Source organism: Solanum dulcamara, chromosome 5 (assembly GCF_947179165.1).
Source record: "Solanum dulcamara chromosome 5, daSolDulc1.2, whole genome shotgun sequence".
Classification (NCBI taxonomy): domain Eukaryota; kingdom Viridiplantae; phylum Streptophyta; class Magnoliopsida; order Solanales; family Solanaceae; genus Solanum; species Solanum dulcamara.
The window spans coordinates 5,404,134-5,431,586 of NC_077241.1; the positions used below are offsets into that span (position 1 = coordinate 5,404,134).

The following is a 27,453-nucleotide window of genomic DNA, read 5'->3' on the forward strand; positions in this document are numbered from 1 at the left end:
GGTCACGGGTTCAAGCCTTAGAAACAGCCTCTAGCAGAAATGCAAGATAAGGCTGCGTACAATAGACCCTTGTAGTCGAACCCTTCCTCGAATCTGTATATAGCAAAAGTTTAAGTGCGGACTGCCCTTTTAATAGATGTTAGACTTTTAAAATAAATTTAATGGTATGTTTGAGGAAGATGACAAACAAATGGGGCCCATACAACTTTCTCTGTGTTCAAATTTCTCTTTTGAAAGCTGCAAAATGGTCCACACTGCCTTGAAAAGGTGTCAACATTTCCATTAAAAAGTTCAGAGTTCATTAAATTGTTAGAAATTTAGTGATTTTTCTTACATGTCAATTGCAAAACAGAAAGGGGCATTTTGTTGATTGCCATGAAAATCCCTCCAAAGAAACCTCAATTTATCAAACCCATTCAGAAAGGTTTCAAGCATGGTCTTGTAAGTATATCTTTTTAAGTTTTTTTTTCCTCATCTTTCCTTTATTTACTATATGTTGCATATATGATGTTGTGGAGGTGGAAAAATTTACCCCAAAAAAGATAAAAGAAACATTAAAATTTGAAAGCTGTAGTTTTTTAAAACATTTTATAATTGTTTAATTGGGTAGAAAACTAGTACAATTTCAGGTCCTAAAAAAAAGCAGAATAGTACTAGTCTGCTTCAATTTGTTTGTCATGTTTTTTATTTGACACGAAATTTAAAAAAATAAAAGAAATTTTTTGTATATTGTGGTTTTAAATTGAATATGAGGCGGTTTGGATTGGCTTATAAGCTGTTTTCAGTTGTTGTTTTTTTTGAGTGTTTGGCTAGCCAACTTAAAATCATTTTGTGCTTAAAATAAGCCTCAATAAATAGTTGAGTTTATTTGAATGAACTTATTTTAAGCAGTTTATAAGTTGAAAACAGTTTATAGCTTGCACTACTTTTTTTACTTATAAAAAGTTTTCAACTTATAAGCTACTAAAACAATAAGTCAATCCAAATATGCTATATATATGAAATGTACAATATTGCACTTTAATCTTGGTTCTTAAACATGTCAGGTAGAAAGTTGAAACTAAAGAGTCGTTAAAAAAAAATCGATTCTTTTTTAAACTAGAACTAAAGAGTTGTTAAAAAAAGTCATTTTTTTAAAATAGAGTAAAAAGGAAAGCAGACAATCGAATTAAAATGGAGGTAGTAGTATTATTTGGGGCAAGTTTGTGTTATACTGAAACAATCTCTTTACCTCCAAGTTAGAGGTAAGGTCGGCTTAGTGTCTGTTTGGATTGGCTTTATTTAGGTATTATTAAGTCAAAATAGCTTTTAAGCCGTTTTTAAATGTTTGGATAGAGTTAAAAAATGCTTATAAACCCTTATTTTTAAACCAAAATAACAAAAACAAGCCAAAAGTCATAAGTTACAAATTCTAACTTATGATTTTTGGCTTATAAGTCATAAGCTACACTCCCCAGATTTCATAAATTACACTAGGTATGTTGTCGATGTTAAGTTTGTGTTGTACTATAGAAAATCCCTACAGGTTTCTTGAAGTATTTGAAGGAACAGGACCATATTGAACATGCAATACTAAGAAAGGCAGGTAAAGAGTGGCTGGTGAAGGTGAATGGATGGCGATTAGAAGAGGGTTGGAAAAAGTTTGCTAAGGAGAATGATTTGCAATTGGGATATTTGTTGATTTTCAAACATGAAGGAGACATGGAGTTTGAGGTTTCCATCTTCGATTCGAGTCATTGCGACAGAGAATATGCAGAGTATCTTCAACAAGAAGCAGGATGCAATAGTTTTGAAGAGACTTCCAAGAAATTTGAAATCAAAATCAAAGGTAACATCTTTAGGATTCCTTAATCTTAACTAGTGGTGGCCAGTGGCCTAGCCAGGATTTTCAATCATAAGGGGTTCAAAATATGCAAAGTAAACACGTGAAGAAGCTAAAAGGCGTTCAAAATATGCTATATATACATCAAAAATAAGTTTAACCTCATCATGTATAAACAATTTAATTTTCTGCCTTTGGTAGTGGCAATTTCCACCTATATTTGCTTTAAAATAGAGTACTATTAATGTTGGGTTTGAAAGAATCAGGGCTTCATGCGGAAGCTTATAATTGCAAACCAGGTTGCCTATAAATCGGATGACAAATGAAACTATACTAAAAGGTATAATATTATTATATGATTTGGCTAATTGGCCTACATTTTTAAAAACTAATAAAAAACATAAAAACTGCAGAGAGAAAATCTCCCCCCTCAAAACTCTAAACGATGCTATTGAGTTTTTTGTATGAGAAGAAGGGTCTTAAATTTATAGAGTTTCATACTTTTCCTCTAAGGAAAGAATTAACAAATATGGAAGATAACTACATTTTCCTTTTAGGTAAACTAAAAGCGATTATGTTAATGCTTTGACTTTCCTTCCAGAGAAAAGTAAAACTCAAATATGGTAAGAAAATCAAAGAAGAAACCCTAACAATTAACTCATAAAAATATGAGTCAACCTGCTTTTTACACCAATCCATCACCTAACCCGTTTTTAACCCATATGAAATATGGGAGGGTTGGGTTGTGATCCATTTTTAACCCGCCCATTTGCCACCGCTAATCTTAACATAAGTTTCAACTTGTTTAATTAGTTGAAAAACTAACTAATAATAATGTGGTGGATGTTTAGGTTCTACTCATGTTTTGATTGTAATAATTTTTGCCATATTTCATTTTCTTGGCATGGATTTCTCTATAACTAACAATTTAATTGGAAAATCGAATGTCCGCATCATGTCGTCAGGCGAGGCATTTCCCTATGCAGAAGCTGGTACTTGCAACCCTTGCAGTCAATCTCATTTTGAGTGCATTGTCAGACATTATTGCATTTCAAAAGGTTACTTGGTAAGTCTCAAAGCTCATTTCAAATGATTGAAGGAAACGTTTGCCCCATTTTATTTTTTTCCCTCCTCTGTTTATTGGAGTTATTTACAGCAAAAGTATGAAGTGTATCTTATTCATATGTGCAAATTGTTATAAACCATTTCAGCGCCTTCCTAAGCAATTTGCAAAGGAAAACGGTCTTGTCGACAAGAAGTGTGATGTGATTATCAGAGATGAAAGACAAAGATCATGGAACTTAAGGTTAGCTACACACAATTCTACAGTCCATATATTAGGTGGATGGCGCAAGTTCCGCGTTGTGAATGACTTAAAGGAGGGAGATTATATGAAGTTTGAGGTTATTGCTAATGGAGAAAAACCAATATGGAAATTTCACGGTAAGTTTTTTTCAATTAAAACAACCTCTTTTTGTTAATGATCCTCTTTTCTTTCCTGCCTTCTTACCCAAGAGCTCTGATTCCGCTTAAATAAAAGCAACTCTTCTTCCTTACTCTTTCGAGTAAGCATTTTGAAACTTCCTTAAACATCTGTTATATACAATACTCCATGACATTATATCACATCTTCGACAAAACTATTTGGTGTTTGGTTCTCCATACTGTAAAACATGTTCTTCATAAACAACTACACTTTTAAAATAGTAAGCCCTTGTTTGGTAGTGTTTATATTAGTTATATACCATATTCAGTACTATTCTTATACATAGTAAACCATGACACTAACAATATGGGTACTATTTCTTTTCTAATACACGCAATTCATTTAATACAACAAACCAAACAATCGATAAAATGTAATGTCAGCATACCTAATCTCAGGATTACTAATAAACCTTATTTCGTACTATTCTTATACACCCAATCAAACGAATCCTAGTTGTAATCTTTTTTCATATTTGATTTCTTGACATGAATTGGTTCTTTATTATGTCACAGACAAACCAAAACCCAACATCGTGCCAATAAGAAAGGCTTTTCTCAAGGAAGAATCTCCTACTTACAGCTCTTTTGGTCAATCTCATCTTGTGTGCATTGTCAGGCCGTATTGTCTTTCAAGGAATTACTTTGTGAGTTCGTATAGAAAGCATCTGCGCCATTTTCTTTGTTTCCTGTCTTTGTTTATTGGAGTAATGATACAGCGAAAAAATGAAGCTGATGATATGTGCAAATCTTTATAACTTATAAACCATTTCAGCGCCTTCCTAAACGATTTGCTCGGGCAAACGGACTCGTCAATAAGAAATGTGTTTTGGTTATTAGAGATGAAAGACAAAGATCATGGAATTTAAGGATGGATACCTACGGTTCTGCAGTCTATATTGCAGAGGGATGGCGTAAATTTCGTGTTGAAAATGACTTGAAGGAGGGAGATTTCATGATGTTTGAGGTTGTTACTAATGGAGCGAAACCAATATGGACATTTCATGGCAAGTTTTCTCATTTAAGCAACCTCTTATTTCTAACAACGTTCTTTATGTGTTGTATGAACCATGACACTATATTACATCTTGTATAAAATTATGTATTGCTGGCTTGGTTGTTAGAAACTGTGAAAAATTGTTCTTCATAAGCAACTAACATTTTCAAAAATTCACCCAACCAAACAATGGAAGATGATTTTCAAAATGATTGTTTTTCTGAAACATTTTCTGTGGAAGTAAATTTTGTAGCAACAATTTGGTTGTATACCCAAATTGGGCCTTATTTATGCACTGCTTTCGTAAATAATGCATTGAAAGCGTTATATACTATCGTACTAACTCTTTTAATATTCTTTTTATGCAGGAGCGGCCACTCACAAGTCTTTTGGTCAGTCTCATTTTGTATGCATTCTTAAACCCTATAGCCTCATCAATGATATCTTGGTAAGTCTAAAATTTACTTTAAGAAGTCCTTTCAAGAATACCATTTTCCCCCTCTTTGTTTGTTGGTGTAAATATGAAGTATACCACTCTTTGATTATCTGTGCAATTGGTTATAAACCGTTTCAGTACATTCCTACAAAATTTGCAATTGCAAATGGTCTCACCAACAAGAACTGTGATTTGATTATTAGAGATGAAAAGGAAAGGTCGTGGATTGTCAAGTTACGTTCTTTTGGCCCTGGTGCATGTATCAAAGGTGGATGGAAGGAATTACGTGATGCAAATTGCTTAAAGGAAGGAGATTGCATAATATTTGAGGTTGTTTCTAATGGGGAAAAACCAATATGGAAATATAATGGTAAGTTTCCTCATTTAAGCATCGTGTTATTATTCGATCATCTTATATTCGCATAAGATATGATTTTGTTTGGTATATGTCTCGGATGAAGTAACTTTTACTTAAAATGGCGAAAGTATCTAAGAGAGCATAATTCCTTTTCATTCTTATCGCTGGCTTTTATTTGAATACAAGTATCATTTCTAAGGAGATGTGCAGATGCCCCAGTAAGGAGGTGCAACAGGTTGGATATAGTGGGTATGAGGAGAGGTAGAAGTAGGCCGAAGAAGTGATTAGATAGGACATGGTGCAACTTTAGTATATCGAGGACTGAGCTTAGATAGGAGGGTATGAATGGCACGGATTAGGGTAGAAGGCTAGTAGATAGTTGAGCTTTTGACTAGCTTTCTGGCAGATTTAGGCTTGGTGGGAGTCTGGGAGCACCGTATATGTCGTGGTATTAGTTTTATACATGTATTTTCTTGATTTTGATATTTGTTACCATCTGTTGTCTATTGTGTTATTTCAGTTACCACATTATTTTGTTGTTATTATGGTTTGTTTTCTCTAAACTATACTGCTTCCCTTATTAATTGATATGTTTTCTTCAGTGTCGTATTCCCACAAGTGGGGTCTGGGTAGGGTAGCGTGTACGCAAACCTTGTCTGTTTCCGATAGACATATTGAAAACTTGATTATGTTTGTCAAATCTCGTAACAATTATTTCTTTATGGTGAGATTTCCATATAAAACATCAGAACATAGGCTATGTTTTGTTTTGAAAATTATAGGTAAAATTTCTGGGAAGGGAAACCAATTGACAAGTTAATATGAAGCAGTTGGTGATGGGCAAGCACTCAAGCAAGTGAATGTAATGTTTTTGGATCTTTGTACATTTTGCCTATGATGGTGCTTGGACTCTCCAAAATTGCCGACCCGTACTTGTCGAATTCTCAGAAAATAATGCATTTTTGGAGAATTCGGCACAAGTGCGGCAATATTTTAGGAGAGTTAGAGTGACATAACATTTTGCTAAATTTGTTGTATGATGTGACGTACCATTTTTTTTTTAGTTTTTCTTTTTCATTTTACTTGATTCTTATATTAAAAATAGTTTTTTTTCTTTTTACTTGTTCCGAGGCCAATGCATTGCACAAAGTTTCTCGCGTTCAGACAGCCTAATGGCTACTTTCATTGCTCAAACCTTGACCATCATTATTGCTCTAAAGCCCTCTTTTTTTTATACTTGTCAATTTTAGCAAAATCAAGATATATATTATTGTTTTCATTCAAAATTACCCTTAGTAAAATAAATTCCTAATAAACATAAGTATGCCTGTCTCAACAAGTTTGGGAGGTCTACAGCCAAACTTCATAGAGTTATCTTATTTTTTTAGTTGACATATATAAATTGAATAATTATAACATGTTCAGTGTAATTTTACAAATGATGTCCGAAAAGATAGATATACATGGAGTCATGGACTATGAATTAAGTAAGAATGAAAATAATGCGAATTTTCAATGAAAAATATATGTTATAAAGTTAGAATAATAAAACTTAACTCAAATTTTTTAAAAGTTTATATAATGATATCAAAATAATGTTGCTTTGTATTTGATATAATGATATTAAAATAGTGTTGATTAGTTTTAGTGCTTGAAATTTAAAGAAAACATCAAAAAGTAAATTTGATCTTTTTGTAAACACACAACAATAGATTTTGTATAATGTAGAAGGTTTGATCGTATGAGAGATTTTAGAATATTCAATAATGAGAGAATAAAAATATTGAAAAGAGGAATGTAAAAGTTAATATAAGAATAATAATGTTGGTTCATGATAATCATCAGAATATAAATGATGCAACAAAATACATAGTGAAATAAAAAAAATGTTACAATTAACTAAACACTACTCTATTTTTCAATTATTATATTTTCTACTTAAAAAAATTCTTTCCAAAGTAATCAATCCATGAATTTTTTAATATATATATATATATATATATATATATATATATATTTAAAAGAAAATGGGTCTACAACAACAACAACAACAACCCAGTGAAATCCCACATCGTGGGGTCTGGGGAGGGTAGAGTGTACGCAGACCTGACTCCTACCAATGTAGGACGGCTGTTTCCGAAAGACCCTCGGCTCAATAAAAACATAGAACAAGGTCAGACAAGAATATTAGAGTAAATAAGTAGATAACGAAAACGGTTCAAACAATAGTATAATCAAAGCACAAAAAACAGTACATATTATTATTGGATAATAACATAAATACCATAAATAACATACAGCAGAGTACAAGAAATCATAGTGCGTTAATACGCCTACGAATAAGGGAGAATAAAACCAATATGTACTAGCCCTCTACCCTAATGTGTGTCCTCCACACCCTCCTATCCAGGGTTTGACGGATGGGATAAGAATCATTTTTTGGGCGATCAACCAACCCAACCCCAACACTGACATCTCTATATATAATATAAAGGAGAAACATAGACAAAATGATGTGGCTCCTCTCGATCGCCTTCATTTACATTTATCTTTTTTCTCCTTTTTTTTTTGGACATTTTCACTTCATTTCACAATATAATAATAACACAATAATATACGTTAAATTGTTTTTTGTATTTAAAAATCAGCCCACGTAGTGGTAACGTATCATGCCTTAATGTTAATTTTTACTTCTCCTATTAAAATGAATAATTAGTGCATATTGAATGTCTATGCTTCTCTTTGATACAAGAAAAAGTGATGTAGAAAGAGAGGTGGACTTGTATAGGTAATTCTTTTGTCTTCTTTAATTTATTTATTTTTGAATGAGGAAGAATGTTTTTGTGACGATATATAAAATTTGATCGATATTTATTTGATGCTATTTTCTTCTGCCATGTTGTGAATACTGAATTTATACGAGCATATAGCAGTAGAAGGGTTGAATAGGTGACTTCTTTATGATTATAATAGTGAATTTTGAATTTTGTGTATTTTTCATCTATTTTTTATTTTTGTTATGGTGAATTTTGAGTGATAACCGTTTAGTAGTATTTATATTTTCGTGATGATATTAATCTTTTGGGGTGCACTTTTCATGCTATTTTCAGATGAATTTTCCTCTGAAAATTTTGGCTAATATGAGAAAAAATATTGATTATTTTTAACAAATAGCTAACCAAAAAATTTATAGGCGTTTGTCCATGAAATTAAAAAAAATATTATTTTATTTGAATTTTCAAGTTGGAGTTGTGTTTGGGCATAGTTTTTGGAGTTAATATTTAGAATTAAAATATATTATTTAAAATAATATAAAATATTATTTGAACATGGAATATAATTTAAAATGAGGTTATTTTATGAAAATGAAAAAATTAGGATTTTTTTAAAAATAAAATAAATTTAAAAATGAAAAGAGAAAGTGAAAAAGGTGAAAATAAGGTTTTGGGGTGTTTTTCGAATTTCAAATACAACTTCAAGTTATATTTGGAATTTTCATGGCCAAGGTGATGTGGCATATCTCTATGATTTCCATTTGTATTTATCTTTTTTCTATTTTTTTTCCTTTTTCTTATTTGAATTATATATAATAAAGCTAGATTTAAGAAGTCAAGAATGAGATTTATCTTTTTTCTCAAATTTTTGACATTTTCCTCTTTTCCTAATCAATGATAATTAAATTAAATGTCAAAACATTAAGAAAAAGAAATGGTGCCAATAATGGCTCTTGACCTTAAAAGAATTTGGAAACCACTTAACAAATATTAATTATGAAAATGTAGAAATTAGAAAAAATGAATGCACACATTGACCTTAAAAATTTGCTAAGAGTTTAAAAGAAACTATTTATCATATAAGTCAGGTTAGTATTTACTTTCATGAGTAACTTTAAAAAGTGGCATAATTCTTAAGTTTTTTCTTTTATATGTTTGATTGTATTCATTCTATGTCCTTTCCAACAACAACAACAACTACAACTACTCTTCACTCATTGAGGACCAAGAAAATTATAAAAGAATCACTTATATAATTTAATATTAATGAGATCTTTCATACAAACTCATCAACCAAAAAAACAAACATCCTTTCATGTTTCTAATAATAGCCATAAGAACAAGCAATATGTCACTTTTTTATTTTCAAAATAGCGTTTGAAATTTCGTTTTAAGCTTGTGAATTATCCTATATTTAATATACTGTTTTAAAGTTGTACAAGAAAGAAGAAGAAATGGAAGTAAGAAAATAAAGAAGAAGAAAAGAGAGGCAAAAATTACACAAAAAAAAAATGCATACAATTTGATTCTATTGATTTAGGCTAAATTGAATTAGTTTTGTATTTATGCTATTATTTATTTATTCGCCTTTTTCTTTTTAGAATTTAAGTAAGAAGAAAATGATGAAAGCACTAGAATTTAAATCTTAAATAAAGGAAAAAAATTAAGGTTAGATACTTAATAGATAAATATTTATTATTTTTTTTATAAAATGTACTTAGATTTTTAATATTGCGAGAAGTTGGCCAGTATTACTATTTATCTATTTTCTCAGAATTTTGAATATTTTCCTTATTTTCGGTTTTAAAATCTTTTAATTTTTTTCTATTTCCTCATTATGAGCATTTATTACATTTAACTCTTCCTTCCAAATGTATTGTGTAACAGCTATAAAAATGACAGTAATCAAAAAACGTTCCTATTCCAAAATAACCGATTGACTAAAAATTAGCAGTAATTACAAAAAATAAAACTTTTCCTAATTGCGAAATTAATGATTATATTTAATTTCTAATCTTTATTACTCCACTCTCCACATATGAACCCAAAAGACTGCTAATTAAATTCTCTTAATTACCACTTTCCTCTTTCATCTTTTTTTTGATTTATAATTCACAAATGAATATGATTTTTTCATCAAAACTTCATTGTTTCATGCTATTACGAATCTTGAGCACCTACTTATGTTCAATCTCTTACTTGACTTCTTGATCACCTCAATTCTCATGTTCTTTAATTTTATATTATTTCTACACTTGTATTGTGAAACTACGTACGTCGAAGTTTTTTTTTCCGAAAATTGAGACAAAAGAACATGAATTCTCTCGATGATTGATGAAAAAATTCGTGGAAGAAAATTAGAAATTCACGTAGAATAAGGAGTTGAGAATTTTATCTAGCTCGATTGTAATCATGAATTTTTACAACATTTTGTTACACTGGATAATTGTGTGGCAATTGCAGGACTCTCCTCACGTCACTTGGTGAAATTGTTCCTAAAGATGATCAATCATTCTCTTTATCTTGAGGTAAATATGAATATCAGTCTTTATAAAATTGTGTGTGAAATTGTGCATGCATGATTTATTTTTACCATAGAAGCATGGTAAGTGAGTTTACAAAGCATAATTATGCAAGTTTTTCATAAAGATGGGATGAGTAAGTAGCATTGTTTAGACAGCTACATTATTGTGCAAACAATGTGTAAACAACAAATTTTCGAGCCGAGAAAAATAAATAATCAAGACCGGAAAATTGGAGTAACAAAGTATAATATTTGATTTCAAAATGTAATGCGGTTACAATCTCTATAATAATCCTCTGATTCTTCAAATAATATGAAACACGTTGAACTTGAATTTGAATTTGATTTAGAGTCAAGGGCTTGAATAGCTTGATCTTGAATCTACGTCTTCGAATTTGGATTTGAATTATTCGTCACGAACACTTGTATGGTTATGACGAACGATAAATATGAACAAGTAACTTGATCTCAAACTTTTTGATATTTGTCTTCGTTCTTGATCTTGAACTTGAATTTGATTGCTTGAACTTTGTAGCTTTGTAGAGAATTTGCGGTCTTTGATTCACGAGCTCTCTTCTTGCTTCTTGTTCTTCAAAAAACCCCTTTTTCAGAATAATGAGGACCCCTATTTATAGTTGTAGGGAGTGGTATGAGGGTGTGATTTGATTGGTTGGTTTGAACTGACCAATCAGATTTTTTTGTTGAAGAGTTTTAATTTGATTGGTCAGAACATGTCACATGGACACGTGGCATTATTTTAGTGGCTTATTTAATTTGACTTAGATTGCCACCTAACTCTGACATGTGGCATGATTTTAGTGGCTTATTTAATTTGACTTGGATTGCCACCTAACTTTGACACATGACATAATTCTAGTGGCTTATTTAATTTGACTTGGATTGCCACCTAACCTTGGCATGTGACATGATTTTGGGCTTCTAGGATGAGATGATATTGGGCTTAACAAAGTGGAGTCATCTTTATAGCCCAAATCAATGGATTTAGGTTTTTTAATTAAATCCACATTTATTGGGCTTAAATAATCGACCCAATTTTATTAATCCAAAATATTTATTTGGGCTAATATATCTTGAATTTAATATAAATTGAACCATTCTACAAATTTATATTCAATAAATTATAAATGATTACAAATGCCCCCTGCTTCAAGTCTTGTCGAGATATTTTATCTTTTGAAGACTAGGCTTGAAGTATTACTTGTAGGATAATGACATGCCATTTATTTTGAGATGTACCGTGAATTCATACTATATTGATGCACCCCTTCATCATTGTTGGAGTAGGAATGTAGCAAATTAGTTATATCCAATGAGGATTAGGAAAGAGAAGAAAAAAAATGATTTTTTTTTTCACGTTTTTTTTTTCGTTTTTTTTTTGGTGTTTACTTGTCATGCAAGATTCCACCACTAATTGGAATCCGATTAGGAGTCAATTTTGTAGAAGCCTAATTCAAGTTTGAATCTAATTATAATAGGTGCTAATAAACCTCTATAAATAGATGTCTGACCTTCATTGTTTTGCAGCAATGTAGCTTGACGATCAGCGCCGTGGTACTTTCTTCTTTCTTTTCTTTGATTTTCAACAACTTTTTCCTCATCTTGACATGTCTGTCGTAGAAAATTCATATCTTATTGTAGATACGTAAGAATCATGAACGGTGTGATTTTATAGAAACTAGACTTCTCGATTTACAACATATCCAAAATTGAGAATTTAATACTTTCATGACCGTTCTAGATAATTTACTTATTTTTTATTATTTTTTTTCACATTTTTTTTTTTTTTTGCAAATGCCTACCCTTTATTCTGTCTTCCAAATCCAATTAGAATTCTGAAAGGACACACTTCTTTTAGAATATGGATAGCCCAAATTTTCACAATTTCACATCCAATTAGGATTTAGAGAGAATAAATTTGTATCATTTTACTAGAGTTCTACCAAAAAAAATAATTACAATTACTTTGGAAGAAGGACTCTCTTACCATCACTATTTGTCTATAAATAGACTCTCTCCTTCTATTTATTTTCATCATTGGTATTGACAGTTTTGATACTCATTTTTGCACATCCTCTTGAGTTCATCAACATATGAGGTACATTTTTTATTTTTTTTTAATATATATATATATATATATTATTATTTTTTTAAATGAAAATATTACTTCATATGCAATAAACTTTTATTCTATTGATCCAAGTCAAAGACTTTACACCGTCTGAGACAAAGACTGTACATAATTTGTGGCAAGGAAAAGGCAATCCATAGTCCGAGCTAAAGACTTTACACCGTCTAAGGCAAAGACTTTACATGATTTATGGTAAAGACTTTACACCGTCTGAGTCAGAGGCATTCCATAGTCCAAGCTAAAGACTTTACACCGTCTGAGGCAAAGACTTTACATGATTTGTGGCAAAGAAAAGGCATTCCATAGTCTGAGCTAAAGACTTTACACCGTCTAAGGCAAAGACTTTACATGATTTGTGGCAAAGACTTTACACCGTCTGAGTCAGAGGCATTCCATAGTCCAAGCTAAAGACTTTACACCGTCTGAGGCAAAGACTTTACATGATTTGTGGCAAAGAAAAGGCATTCCATAGTCCGAGCTAAAGACTTTACACCGTCTAAGGCAAAGACTTTACATGATTTGTGGCAAAGACTTTACACCGTCTGAGTCAGAGGCATTCCATAGTCTGAGCTAAAGACTTTACACCGTCTAAGGCAAAGACCTTACATGATTTGTGGCAAAGACTTTACACTGTCTAAGTCAGAAGCATTCCATAGTCCGAGCTAAAGACTTTACACCGTCTAAGGCAAAGACTTTATATGATTTATGGCAAAGACTTTACACTGTCTGAGTCAGAGGCATTCCATAGTCCAAGCTAAAGACTTTACACCGTCTAAGGCAAAGACTTTACATGATTTGTGGCAAAGACTTTACACCGTCTGAGTCAGAGGCATTTCATAGTCCAAGCTAAAGACTTTACACCGTCTAAGGCAAAGACTTTACATGATTTGTGGCAAAGACTTTACACCGTCTGAGTCAGACATAGGTTTTGCTCAAAGAATATAATAGTTCATTATTGAGATTCATTACCATGATTATTGAATTACTAATTTAAGCGCTAACACTTTTTTTTTCTTTTTACAGATTGAATCATGGTTTACCTTAGAGATTTGACTTTCTCTTCTTCAGAGTTGCGATACCTTTTGTGTTTCGATAGTACAAGAGATATATCATTGTATGAGAGCACCAAATCTAGGAGAGGTTCAATTTATCAGAAACCAAACTTCTTATCATATCCAAAATTTATAGTTTAAGTCTGGCAGGATAGTTCTAAGCAAACTTCAAAAATGAATTTCACATACAGAAAAGCTGATAGATTCATATTCGCATGAAGAAAATATTCGTATCTTAGCGTAGAGAATCCAAAACTACAACATGTACAATAATCACAGCTAATAGCTTTATGAATTTGTACGAATATTTCTTTGAAGTCAATTCAAATTCTGTCTTGATTGGCCCTCTTTAATTCACACGTCATATATGACAATATACAATAACATTGTGATGCTCAAATAATAGTGTGCCCTATTTCTTTTGAGCTTATGAAACTAAAATTAGGATGTAACTCACGGATCACGGTAGAGAGGGTCAAGAGAGACTATGGGTTCTTTGGACACTCATGCGACTGAACTCAGAATGTAATTCTAAGCGCTTACGTACCTCAGTGAAGAGGATCAAGTCATATCGTAGTTCTGAGAGACTGATGTTTTTTTTTGTTTTTTTTTGTCCTAACTTTTGCCTAGGCCGCCTCTTTCGAGATTTTCAACCTAGCGGACATTTTTTTTATGGGGTGCCGTGCACAGTTTATACTCTTGCGGGCCAGGAGTAACATGCAGTTTATACTCGTACCTTAAGGAGTGAGTTTCTTTTCTTCAAGGATAGTATCTCTTTATGAACTTTCCGTTAATGGGGCCAATGCGCAATCCTTCTGAGTCAACCAGTCTATAAGCACCACTTGAGTATACTTCTTGTACCACATATGGTCCATCCCATTTGGCGGAGAACTTGCTTCCAGACCGACGAGAAGTAATAATGGGCCTTCTTACAACAAGAACTTGATCACCCACTTGGAAGCATCTAAGACGAACCTTCTTATTAAAAGATCGAGCTAGACGAGCTTGATAACATTGCAGACTTTGTTGGGTCTCTAGTCTTTTTTCATCAAGAGCCTCCAATTCTTCAAGGCGCAACCGAGCATTTTCTTCATCAGTGAGCCCTTCTTGAATGGCAAGGCGCAATGACGGTATTTGACGTTCAAGTGGAAGAACTGCTTCAACTCCATAAACAAGAGAGTAGGGAGTCGCTTGTGTTGGCGTGCGATACGTAGTCCTATATGCCCAAAGAGCCTCTTCCATTCTTTCATGCCAATCTCTCTTAGACTTGGAAACAACTTTTTTCAACAAGTTGCAGAGTGTCTTGTTAAATGCTTCAGCGAGACCATTAGCAGCCGCATAATACATAGAGGAATTGCGTTGCTTGAAGCCAAAAAGATCACATATCTTCGTCATTAACTTGTTATCAAATGGCTTGCCATTATCTGTTAATATGTATCGAGGAATACCAAAACGGTAGATAATATTAACTCGAATGAAGTTGGCGACATTCTCTTTCTTTACTTCTCTAAGAGAAACAGCTTCTGCCCATTTTGAGAAGTAGTCAGTTGCAGCCAGGATGTACAGATGTCCACCATAGGACTTAGGCAATGGTCCAACAACATCCAAACCCCAAGCTTCAAATGGCCATGAGGCAATAGTTGGGTGAAATACTTCTGGGGGTTGATGTATAAAATTCGCATGGAATTGGCAAGTTTTACATCTTCGGACGTAATCCAAGCAATCTTTCACCATGGTTTGCCAGTAATATCCCATCCTTTTTATGTGAAAATGAAGTTTTGGTCCAGACTGATGCGCTCCACATACTCCAGAATGCGCTTCTTGCATAGCTTGAGTAGATTCATCTGCCCCCAAACATCGTAAGAGAACTCCATCGAACGATCGCCTGTAAAGTGTATTTTTATAATAAAGAAAACGAGGGGCTCGTCGTCGGATTTCTGTTCTTCTTCGAAGGTTTTCTGGCAATATTCCATAACACAAGTAATCTATTATTGGTTGTCGCCAATCGTCAATTTCAGCTACCGAAGTGGCGATAACTTGTTGAAATTCTTCTTCATGCTCAATTGGAGGTGGAGTTATCCATCTTTGGCAAACCACAACTTGTATTTCATCAGGAGATACTAATGCAGAAGTTAAAGCTGCCAATGCATCAGCCTTTTTATTTTCCTTTCTTGGGACATGTTGAATAGTCACCTCTCCAAGCCACCCTATCATCTTTTGAGCGTAATTTCAGTATGGGATTAACTCAGGCTTCTTTACTTCATAATTACCCAAGACTTGATTGATCACCAACTTGGAATCCCCAAAAACTTGTAGTTGCAATTGTTTCATATCAATGGCCATCTCAAGCCCAAGTAAGAGTGCTTGATATTCGGCAATATTATTGGAGCAGTTTTGTGTTAGAGTGAAGGAGTATGGCAAAACTTCTTCATGGGAAGTGACAAATACCACTCCAGCACCGGCTCCTTCACGATGTGCAGCACCATCAAAATACATCTTCCAAGGTGGCTGAATTTCTACTAGCATTGCGTCTTCATCAGGTAATTCATCAGATAACTCCCAATCATTCGGAATTGGATGATTGGCCAAGAAATCTGCTAGCACTTGTCCTTTCACTGCCTTCTGAGATATATACACAATCTCAAATTGTTGAAACTGGAGGTACCACCTTGCTAGCCTATCACTTAAGACAGGCTTGGACATGACAAACTTGATAGGATTCGCTTTAGAGACAAGTTGTATAATATGAGCCTGGAAGTAATGCTTCATCTTCAGAATTGAGAACACGAGTGCCAAACATAACTTCTCAATAGGTGAATACTTGATCTCGTTTTGTGTCATCATCCTACTCAAGTAATATAGGGCATTTTCTTTCCCTTCATCATTTTCTTGTGCGAGAAGTGCTCCTACTGACCTTTCTTGTGCTGCAATGTATAAAATCAATGGTTTTCCAGGTATAGGAGCTACAAGTACTGGAGGTTTCATTAGATAAGACTTTATGTTCTCAAAAGCATTGGTACAAGTTTGGTCCCATTCAAAAGGAACATCTTTCTTCATAAAGCGACTGAATGGTTGACATCTCCCAGCCAGATTTGAGATAAACCTCCTAAGATATGCTAATTTTCCTTGTAAGCTTTTCAACTCATGAATATTTTTTGGCTCAGGCATCTTCAAAATAGCATCTACCTTATCTTGATCAATCTCGATTCCTCGATGTCGAACAATAAAACCGAGAAACTTTCCCGAAGTAACTCCAAAGGCACATTTTAAAGGATTCATTTTGAGTTGGTATCTTCGAAGCCGTTCAAACACCATTCTCAGATCTTTCAAGTGGTCATCACTCTTCTTTGATTTTACTACTAAGTCATCGACATAACACTCAACATTTTTATGAAGCATGTCATCAAAAATATTCTGCATGGCTCGTTGATAAGTGGCTCCAGCATTTTTTAAACCAAAAGGCATCACTTTGTAGCAATATATACCTTTAGGAGAGCGAAATGCAGTAAGTTCTTCATCCTTTGGTGCCATGCGAATTTGATTGTATCCAGATGAACCATCCATGAAGGACATTGCCTCGTATCCAGTTGTAGCATCAATCATAAGCTCAGGGATTGGAAGAGGAAATTTATCCTTAGGGCATGCATTATTAAGATCTCTAAAGTCAACACAAATTCGTATTTGGCCATTCTTCTTTCTTACGGGTACAATGCTTGAAATTCATGTAGGATATTTGACTTCACGAATAAAACCTGCTTCAATGAGCTTGTTAACTTCAGTTTCGATCAAAGGAACCAATTTAGGTCTAAAGCGACGTTGTGCTTGTTTAACAGGGCGAGTACCTCGTTTTACAGCAAGACGATGAACTGCAACTTTAGGGTCTAACCCTGGCATCTCTTTGTAACTCCAAGCAAATACATCCCTAAATTTCATAAGCAGCTCAATATATTTCTTCTCTTCATCGTCATCCAGCGAAGCACTCACATATGTAGGCCTTATATCATCATCAACTCCAAGATTTACTTCCTTCAATGCATCAACAGTATTCTTTATCCCTTCCTCGAGTTCAGGTGGCGCATCTTCAGCATCCTCATCTTCTTGAGGATCACCATCATTAAAAGATATGTGATGGCATGCATGAATATCAACAAACCTGTCATCAATTTTTGCATATAGTGGAGTACTTTCTTCGTCACAAATTGTGATGTGATTTGATGATCCCACACTTTCTTCATCTTCATCTCGCTCCCTAGTGTGAACTATGGTATGAGTTTTTGCTCTCAGAACATCTCCACATGAAACTACAAGTTTTGTTTCTCGCCTCATTCTAGAAGGGATCAAACTGGGCCAATTCTTGGGTGAATTATGCTCCCGAGCATATACCCGTTCTTCCATTGTTCTATAATCTCCTTGGCGCTTGTATTTCTTTTTCATTGGTCCCAATCGATCAAATACTGAAATTTTTTGAGTTGATTCTATTAGTCGATCAGATGCAGAAACGTTAGGAGTCATGCCACTAAGTCGATCAAACAGAGAAGGTTTTTTGTTGAACATCATCGATTTTTCCACAGGGGTAATATAGTTGATGCTCATCCTTTTTATAGAGATTCGGATTGGTGACGGTTGTTTGTAACCCAGGCCTTCGCGCGATTGCTTGACATGATACCCTTTCTCTATCATCATCCTTTGAGTTGGATTTAGGCCATGATTTGCCCTTTCAATAACTTCATTTGGAAGCTTCCCTACTTTAGAAGCTTCATTGGGATTGTATCCTGCTTTCACCAACAACTTATATGCATTCGGGTCAAAACCCTCATTTGTACGATTTTTAGGGAGTGATTCATGTGAATCATGATTCGATGGTCTGACAAATCCCTGTATCATTTTTGAAGGTGATTTGATCGCATCAATTTGCTTGATAGGGAATGTCAACTTACTACTCTGCAACTCAGAGGGTGGGATCTTGACTTTGTTTGTCTTTGGGACATAGTGAGAAACAGGAATCATTCTCTTACTTGAAGATGCCTCACTTATCTTAGGTACTTTACTCATATCTGAAAGTGTTTTATCCTTTTCAATCATGACCCTCGCATTAGCAGGTGCTACATCAACCTTTTTTGTGATATCAGCAGGTATCACGTTATCAACTTTAACTTCTTTTGAAACACGATTCTTTAAGTAGAATTTTGCATCAGCAAAGTGCGCTTCCGTCTCGGTGAAAGGTTCATCATCAGCAACTACCTTCTTTTGAACTCCATCTTCAAAGTATTTGAAACATTGATGGTAGGTGGACGGTACTACTTTGTTCTCATGTATCCATGGTCTTCCTAACAAGATGTTATAGGAGGTCTTTGAGTCAATAACATGTATCCATGCACTCGAACGCATATCCCCCATCGTTATATCTAATTTGACAGCACCAATGGCTCTCTGCCCCCCTTGGTTAAAACCTTGAATCATCAGACGACTTTCAGATAGTTCATTTATCGGTATTCCAAGTTCTTTCACAGTACGAATAGGGAGAATATTGACCCCAGATCCATCATCCACCATGATCCTATTTACTTTATGTCCACGCACAAAACCTACCATATATAAAGGACGATTATGCAACACTTCACCCAATAAAAGATCATCATTAGTGAATGTAAACTTCGCATCACAAGTGTCCACTTCTTCAGAGTGAGGCTTTATAGGGACTTCATGTGATGGAGGTAATGATGGTGATGATCTTTCTACCATCGTCTCTTCTCTATCAATGTTACAACACAAGGCCTTGGTGGCACGATGAGAAATCTTTTCACGAAACCAACTTGGCAAGAATTCCTTTAATGTCACCGGAGGACGTTGCTTTTGATAGTAATTTCCCTCGACTCTTGACTTCTTCACATTCTTCTTTACCCTTTGAGTTTTAGGGGTAGGTGGATGGCACCACTTTGTTCTTATCTTCGCTCTAGTCACTTGCTTATTTGGTTCTCTTTGCAAGCTCATTTTACGACGTCTTCGTCGTGTCACTAAAATCTATCCTTCATCATCAGTATAAGCACCGCAAGATTGGTTTTCCTCTAGAGATTTATCTTCCCATATTACTTCATTTATCAAAGGAACAAGCGATGATACGTTAACATTTATTGGTTTGAAGTCACCAAATTTAATCATCTTTGATGGTGATGTGGCTAGGTCATCACCACTATCATGTATTTCGACAAAGTTGCAAAGAACTATGGGGTCGAGTGAACCAAAAGTGACAGAGACTTGATTTGAACTCTCCTTCTCATCTTCAAGCAATATCTTTCCTTCACGGGCCAAGTCCATAATCTTTTCCTTAAAGATAAAACACTTTTCAATAGGATGGCCCATCAAACGGTGATATTTGCAGTAATTTGGATCATTAGTCCTCCCAGCCTCATCTGGACGCTTCATTTCAGGTAGCTCAAAGAGTTTTAACGCCAGAAGCTCTTCAAAAATTGCAGGAACATCTGAGTCCACGAAGGGATACTCTTTTGCCTGCATTTCCTTCAAAGTCAGCTTTCTACCAGCGTTATTCTAAAAAGTTGTGGTCTTCACCCTTTGATTCTTGCTTAGATTTGTAGCCACTTTTAAAGGTATGGCATTAACACTCATCGACTCCTTGTTTCCAAACTTAGGTGCCGATTTTCCCCCTTTCTTTACCTCCATTTTGTCTTTTCCCTTGCGAGGACCATAAATAATTGGTCCTTCAATCCCGCTTGCAGACATGCTCAACTCTATATCATGAGCACGTGTGGCTAGTTCCTCAAATGATTTGGGTTTAATACCCTGTAGGATATAACGAAGTCCCCAACGCATTCCTTGAATACACATTTCTATGCCGGAAGTTTCACTAAGCCTATCCTTATAATTGAGGCTTGCATTTCTCCATCGGTTGATGAACTCAATGACGGGTTCATCTTCCCATTGACGTGTATTTGTGAGTTCAACCATGCTTACAGTACGCCTTGTGCTATAGAAGCGATTAAGAAATTCATGCTCAAGTTGTTCCCAACTATCAATAGAGCCTGCCTCGAGATCCGTATACCAGTCAAAGGCATTTCCTTGTAAGGAGCACACAAATTGCTTGACCAGATAATCTCCATATGTTCCAGCGTTATTGCAGGTTTCAACAAAATGGGCAATGTGTTGTTTTGGATTTCCCTTTCCATCAAATTATTGAAATTTTGGAGGTTGATAACCTGCAGGCATCTTCAAAACATCGATTCTTGAAGTGTATGGCTTTGCATATGTGAATGATGACTTTGAAGACACGTCATACTTATCTTTGATAGTTCCCATAATGAAGTCCTTCAGTTGATGAATGAGAATTCCTCCTTCAGCAGATACTTGCAGCTCATCACCCACATTTATTTGCTTTGTAACTGAATCTCCCTTTTCTTGTATCATCGGACGTTTTCCAGGTGCATGACTTGAGTCCCCCTCCATAACATTCTCAACTTTGTCCGTCAACTTGACAATTCGATTATCCTGATCTTGTACATATTTTGTTAGACCTTCAATTGCCTTCGTCAAACTCGCCAGTTGTTCTTCAACAGTTGAGGTGTTAGTCATCATCGCTTGGATGGCCGTTATAGATGATGGAGCAAAGCATGGATTTTCCCTCAAACTGAAATCTGTCTGAAATAAGTTACGTGGAGTGACTGAGGCAGATCTAGTGATCAAGACATCATCTTCATCTTGAATAGTGCAATTTCTCGTGTTAAAAGGACTAAGTCAAGCCAACGTCTTTTCAACAATATCAGCTATATTCTCTCCTTCTTCCAATTCATTCGGAAAGAATCTTGCCCCCTTTGAAGATGGAAGATCAAAAATAGGAACTGATGCGGACGGCACTTGAAGTGCTTGTTGTCCTAGCAAGTTTGCTTTGTTCCTAGTGATGGGTCCCAAACTTCCCATAGTAGCATCCAGTATGTTCTCCACCTCAGATGAAAACTTGGAATCAGTAGCCTTAGCAATAATAGTCCTGGAGTCAAACTTCTTAGATGCCATTTAAGTGTTCTTGAAGTTTGATGATCGATGTGAAGAGATGAGAGGTAGAGATGGTCCCACTGGGCGTGCCAAAATTTGTAAACAACAAATTTTCGAGCCGAGAAAAATAAATAATCAAGACCGGAAAATTGGAGTAACAAAGTATAATATTTGATTTCAAAATGTAATGCGGTTACAATCTCTATAATAATCCTCTGATTCTTCAAATAATATGAAACACGTTGAACTTGAATTTGAATTTGATTTAGAGTCAAGGGCTTGAATAGCTTGATCTTGAATCTACGTCTTCGAATTTGGATTTGAATTATTCATCACGAACACTTGTATGGTTATGACGAACGATAAATATGAACAAGTAACTTGATCTCAAACTTTTTGATATTTGTCTTCGTTCTTGATCTTGAACTTGAATTTGATTGCTTGAACTTTGTAGCTTTGTAGAGAATTTGCGGTCTTTGATTCACGAGCTCTCTTCTTGCTTCTTGTTCTTCAAAAAACCCCTTTTTCAGAATAATGAGGACCCCTATTTATAGTTGTAGGGAGTGGTATGAGGGTGTGATTTGATTGGTTGGTTTGAACTGACCAATCAGATTTCTTTGTTGAAGAGTTTTAATTTGATTGGTCAGAACATGTCACATGGACACGTGGCATTATTTTAGTGGCTTATTTAATTTGACTTAGATTGCCACATAACTCTGACACGTGGCATGATTTTAGTGGCTTATTTAATTTGACCTGGATTGCCACCTAACTCTGACATGTGGCATGATTTTAGTGGCTTATTTAATTTGACTTGGATTGCCACCTAACTTTGACACATGGCATAATTCTAGTGGCTTATTTAATTTGACTTGGATTGCCACCTAACCTTGGCATGTGACATGATTTTGGGCTTCTAGGATGAGATGATATTGGGCTTAACAAAGTGGAGTCATCTTTATAGCCCAAATCAATGGATTTAGGTTTTTTAATTAAATCCACATTTATTGGGCTTAAATAATCGACCTAATTTTATTAATCCAAAATATTTATTTGGGCTAATATATCTTGAATTTAATATAAATTGAACCATTCTACAAATTTATATTCAATAAATTGTAAATGATTACACAATGATTTGCCAATTTTTCGAAGAAAAAAAAAAGCTATGCCTTTTCCAATATAAAGTCTCAAAGCCTATATCAAATATCCATATAAGGAGATTAATTAGGAGATAAATTATGTGTTATGCTTCACTTAGTTTTATGGATTATGTATTAGAAAATTAATATACATGCATTTCTATATGTTATAATTAGTAAACATGAAAAGTTTAAATTTAATTTTTATGGACCTATATATATATATATATATATATATATATATATGATAAGTTAGTGCTTGCATATTAATAAGACACAAGATTAATGGGTATTATTAGAACAAAAGCTATGAAAATGAAGTGATATGAGTTATGGAGATGACTTTTTAAATAAATTAGTTGAGAAAAAAAAATTAAAATAGATTTTTGTATTATTATTATATAGTGAAACATAGAGAGAAATGCCAACAAAGAAGAAAAATGATAATTGAGATGCGCAAAAATTAGCTCGAACGTCACGATTACAAAAAAATTAATAAATTTGATGCATTTCTAACATCGTGGCTTTTCATATTGTGGTTAATGTATTGCTTTCATATTAAAATGTTTCTATTTTAAATGAGATGCCTATAAAAACTTCTGACTAAACATTGGCACATCTAAAGTTTTTTTTAAGTAGTATAAATAAATAAAAAAACTATACAACTAATCACTATAATAATTACTAATAAAAATAATTACTGTGTCATTTACGCTTAAAACGGTTTAAGGAAGATAGTATGAGTGTACTTATCCACTTAAAGAGTAAAAGATAAGTATTTATGTTCTTATTAAGTAGAGAATCCAAATTTCCTTTAGACAGACCAGATGTTTTAAGAGCTTTTGTTTGAATCCTTTTTGTTGTTGTGTTTTTGTGTTTATTTTTTTTTCCTATTTCCACTTTTAAGTAAATAAAAACGTAGGTGATGCTTCAATTGGAATAGAAATTTATTTTAGCTCTTTAAAAATTAAGTTTTGCTAAATGCTTAAGGATTAAAACTATAAACTTGTGTATTTAGATTACCTTTTGAAAAATAAACTAATAGTAATTTACTTTAGGTTTCAAAAATTATATTTGTCATTATTTTTAGTAATTTTAAAAAAAATTATTACTAGTTTAATATATAAATTCGCAAAAATGTGATAATTTAGCTGTGTTTAAATATATTCACTCTTATTCAAAGGAACTGATTACAACAACAACAACCCAGTGAAATCCACAACGTGGGTCTGGGGAGGGTAAAGTGTACGCAGACCTTACTCCTACCAAGGTAGGCCGGCTGTTTTTGAGAGACCATCGGCTCAATACAAGCATAAAAAGAGGTCGGATAAGGCTAAGAAGTTCAAAGCGATATGGAAAAACAAATAACGAAAGTGACACAGATAAAATAGAGTAATCAAAGTACAGAAAATAATAGAAATCAAAGCACAAGAAATTATAGTGCGCTAATGCGCCTACTAATACGGAAGAATAACTAGACTATGTACTAGCCTTCTACCCTAATATGGGTCCTCCACACCCTCTTATCTAAGGTCATGTCCTCGGTAAGCTGTAGCTGCGCCATGTCCTGTCTAATCACCTCTCTCCAATATTTCTTCGGCCTACCCCTACCTCTTCTGAAACTATCCATAGTCAATCTCTCACACCTCCGTACTGGGGCATCTGTGTCTCTCCTCTTCACATGCCCAAATCATCTCAGTCGCATTTTCCGCATCTTGTCTTCCACCGAGGCCACTCCTACCTTGTCCCGAATAGCCTCATTTCTAATCCTATCGCTCCTGGTATGCCCACACATCCATCTCAACATTCTCATCTCGGCAACTTTCATCTTTTGAAAGTGAGAGACTTTAAATGGCCAACACTCCGCCCCATATAACATAAACGGTCTAACCACCACTTTGTAAAACTTGCCCTTAAGTTGTGGTGGCACCTTCTTGTCACATAGCACACCAAAAACGAGCCTCCATTTCATCCATCCTGCCCCAATACGATGTGTGACATCGTCGTCAATCTCCCACTATCTTGCATGATAGACCCAAGGTACTTGAAACTACTTTTCTTTTGGATGGCTTAGTCACCAAGCCTAACTTCCGCGCCAACCTCCTGAGGTGTCTCACTAAACTTGCACTCTAAGTACTCTGTCTTGGTCCTACTCAGCTTAAACCCTTTAGACTCTAAGGTATGTCTCCAATCCTCCAGCTTAGCCTTAACTCCGCTACGAGTCTCATCGATTAGGACTATGTCGTCCGCGAAAAGCATACACCATGGCACCTCACCTTGAATTTGTCGCGTCAATCCATCCATCACCAAGACAAATAAAAACGGACTAAAAGCTGATCCTTGATGCAACCCCATCATAATTGGGAAGTGCTTTGAGTCCCCTCCTACTGTCCTTACCCTGATTTTGGCATCCTCATACATGTCCTTGATCACCCTAATGTACGCCATAGGTACACCTTTAGCCTCCAATCATCTCCATAGTATCTCTCGTGGAACTTTATCGTAAGCCTTTTCTAGGTCGATAAATACCATATGCAAGTCCCTCTTCTTCTCCCTATACTGCTCCACCAGTCTCCTCATAAGATGGATGGCTTCTGTAATTGAGCGTCTCGGCATAAATTCAAACTGGTTCTCTGAAATAAACACGCATCTTCTCACCCTCATCTCCACTACTCTTTCATCCCAATAGGAGAAAATTATTTTTGTTTCATCTAAAAATAATTTTATTAATTGATCAAACACTTTGTTCTTGTCTTGCAAAATTTGCATAGCTTTTCGTTTTATTGTCATTATGCTATATATATTATTTTTCTCTCTTACTTGAGATTGTGACTTTTGAGTCGATGGTCTTTCGAAAACAACCTCTGTATCTCAATGAGGTAATGGTAAAATCTGTGTATATCTTATCTTCCTCAGATCCACTAATGAGATATCACTAGATATGTTATAGATATGTTATTGATTAAACGTTTAATTTTCTCGAAAAAATATTATTTTTAAAAAAATAAGTATTTTTGGTCTTAAAATAAAAAGTTTCTACTATCCTTGTTGTATTATAGGAACATTTATTACTCAGCTGTTACTATCAATTTGGCTTATCTAAAACATGTATAGTACACACCTCCTCCATCACACATTTCACTCCCCAATTTGGAAGAAGAAGAAAATTCAACAGAGAAGAGACGAATCAATTTGCAGAGATGAACGACTCTACTCGTATGCACGGAGCAGGCGCTATGAATATGGCGCCGTCGCCGCCGGCCGCCGCGAACAGCCATCACATGATGATGATGCACATGACGTTTTTCTGGGGGAAAAACGCCGAAATTCTCTTCTCCGGTTGGCCGGGATACAATAACATCGGTATGTACGTCTTCGCACTTTTCGTCGTTTTTCTACTTGCTTTCTTCGTCGAGTGGCTCTCACATACAAATTACATCAAAGAGAGTGCAAATCATGTAGCGGCTGGGTTGATTCAGACGGCTTTGTACGGAATCAGAATTGGTTTGGCTTATTTGGTTATGCTGTCTGTGATGTCTTTCAATGGCGGCATTTTTCTGGCGGCGATTGCTGGCCATACGTTAGGGTTTATGGTTTTCGGGAGTAGGGTTTTTAAGAAATCGCCGTTGACGGCTTATGCTAAGGCATCGGATCTTCCTTCTATGCCTTGTAATTGTTGATGAAAATTGAAATAAAGAAGATCTTTAATATATTTTCTTTTTTAAATCATAATGATAATTATTCAAATGGAAAAAGTCTAATTGAATTGTTGGTATTTGGTTATGTAATTAACATCTTATAACAAATGTTTAAGAACAATTTATTCTTCGCTACGTTGGTTTGGAGGGTGATTATCTATTGATGACCTGGTTTGATATCCTTAATGACTTCTGAGAAAGTCTGTCGCATGACACACTTTGTTTAGTGCGGTTTATATTATGATTGGCAAGCTATTATATAATAAGAGACGGATTATTTTGAAGTTACCAAATAAATAATTATGGGATAATTTTAAATATATATAATAAATTAATTAATTTATAATAAATATAGATATATTTTATTTACATAAAAAATATTTAAAATTATAAAAAATATATTGTGATTATATAATATAGTTTGTCAAAAATTATAAAAAGTATATATTGACTATATAATATAAATTACTTATACATGAATTATATACTGAATATATATTATGATACACTCAAAAAGTAAATATATCTTTACTATATATGATATATATATATGGATTATTGAGAAGTCACAGCCAGAGTACATAAAAGTTAATTTTTTGATTTTAATTTTTATATCAAGTAAATTGATTAATTAATAATTTAATCAATAATAGGTAGATAATTATTAAATCGAATCAACGATATCTTATTAATTCAATAGTGGTTTAACACATAAATAAAGTCCGAACTTTTTTCTGTTTATACATATTAACTTAAATACAACTATTATACTTCTAATATGTGACGGCAATCGATCCATTTTAATAAAAAAAAATTGTGTTCATAAAGTTGGAAAGAGTTCAGCCTCTAAATGTAAAAGTCGTCGATGTATAATAGATGAAAATTTTCTACTTTTATGATCGTTGTGGTAGATAATTTTATGTTATAATTAACAGAACTAAGTATGATCAGAAAAAAAAAAGTGACATTCACCTTATATTTTACAAAAAAAAAAAAATTAACAAAAATTTGTGTA

The 27,453-nt window shown here is 34.1% G+C and overlaps 1 protein-coding gene across 1 annotated transcript; it reads left to right on the forward strand.

Annotated features, from left to right (window-relative positions):
* Nucleotides 1–256: 256 nt before the first annotated feature.
* LOC129888870 (B3 domain-containing protein REM6-like) lies at nucleotides 257–26,466 on the forward strand. Its single transcript, XM_055963919.1, has 10 exons — nucleotides 257–441; nucleotides 1,513–1,828; nucleotides 2,788–2,888; nucleotides 3,034–3,265; nucleotides 3,824–3,954; nucleotides 4,083–4,314; nucleotides 4,673–4,752; nucleotides 4,879–5,110; nucleotides 10,336–10,400; nucleotides 25,800–26,466. The coding sequence occupies exons 1-10, from the start codon at nucleotides 376–378 to the stop codon at nucleotides 26,418–26,420; spliced, it is 2,076 nt and encodes a 691-aa protein (XP_055819894.1). The 5' UTR covers nucleotides 257–375; the 3' UTR covers nucleotides 26,421–26,466.
* The last annotated feature ends 987 nt before the right edge of the window (nucleotides 26,467–27,453 follow it).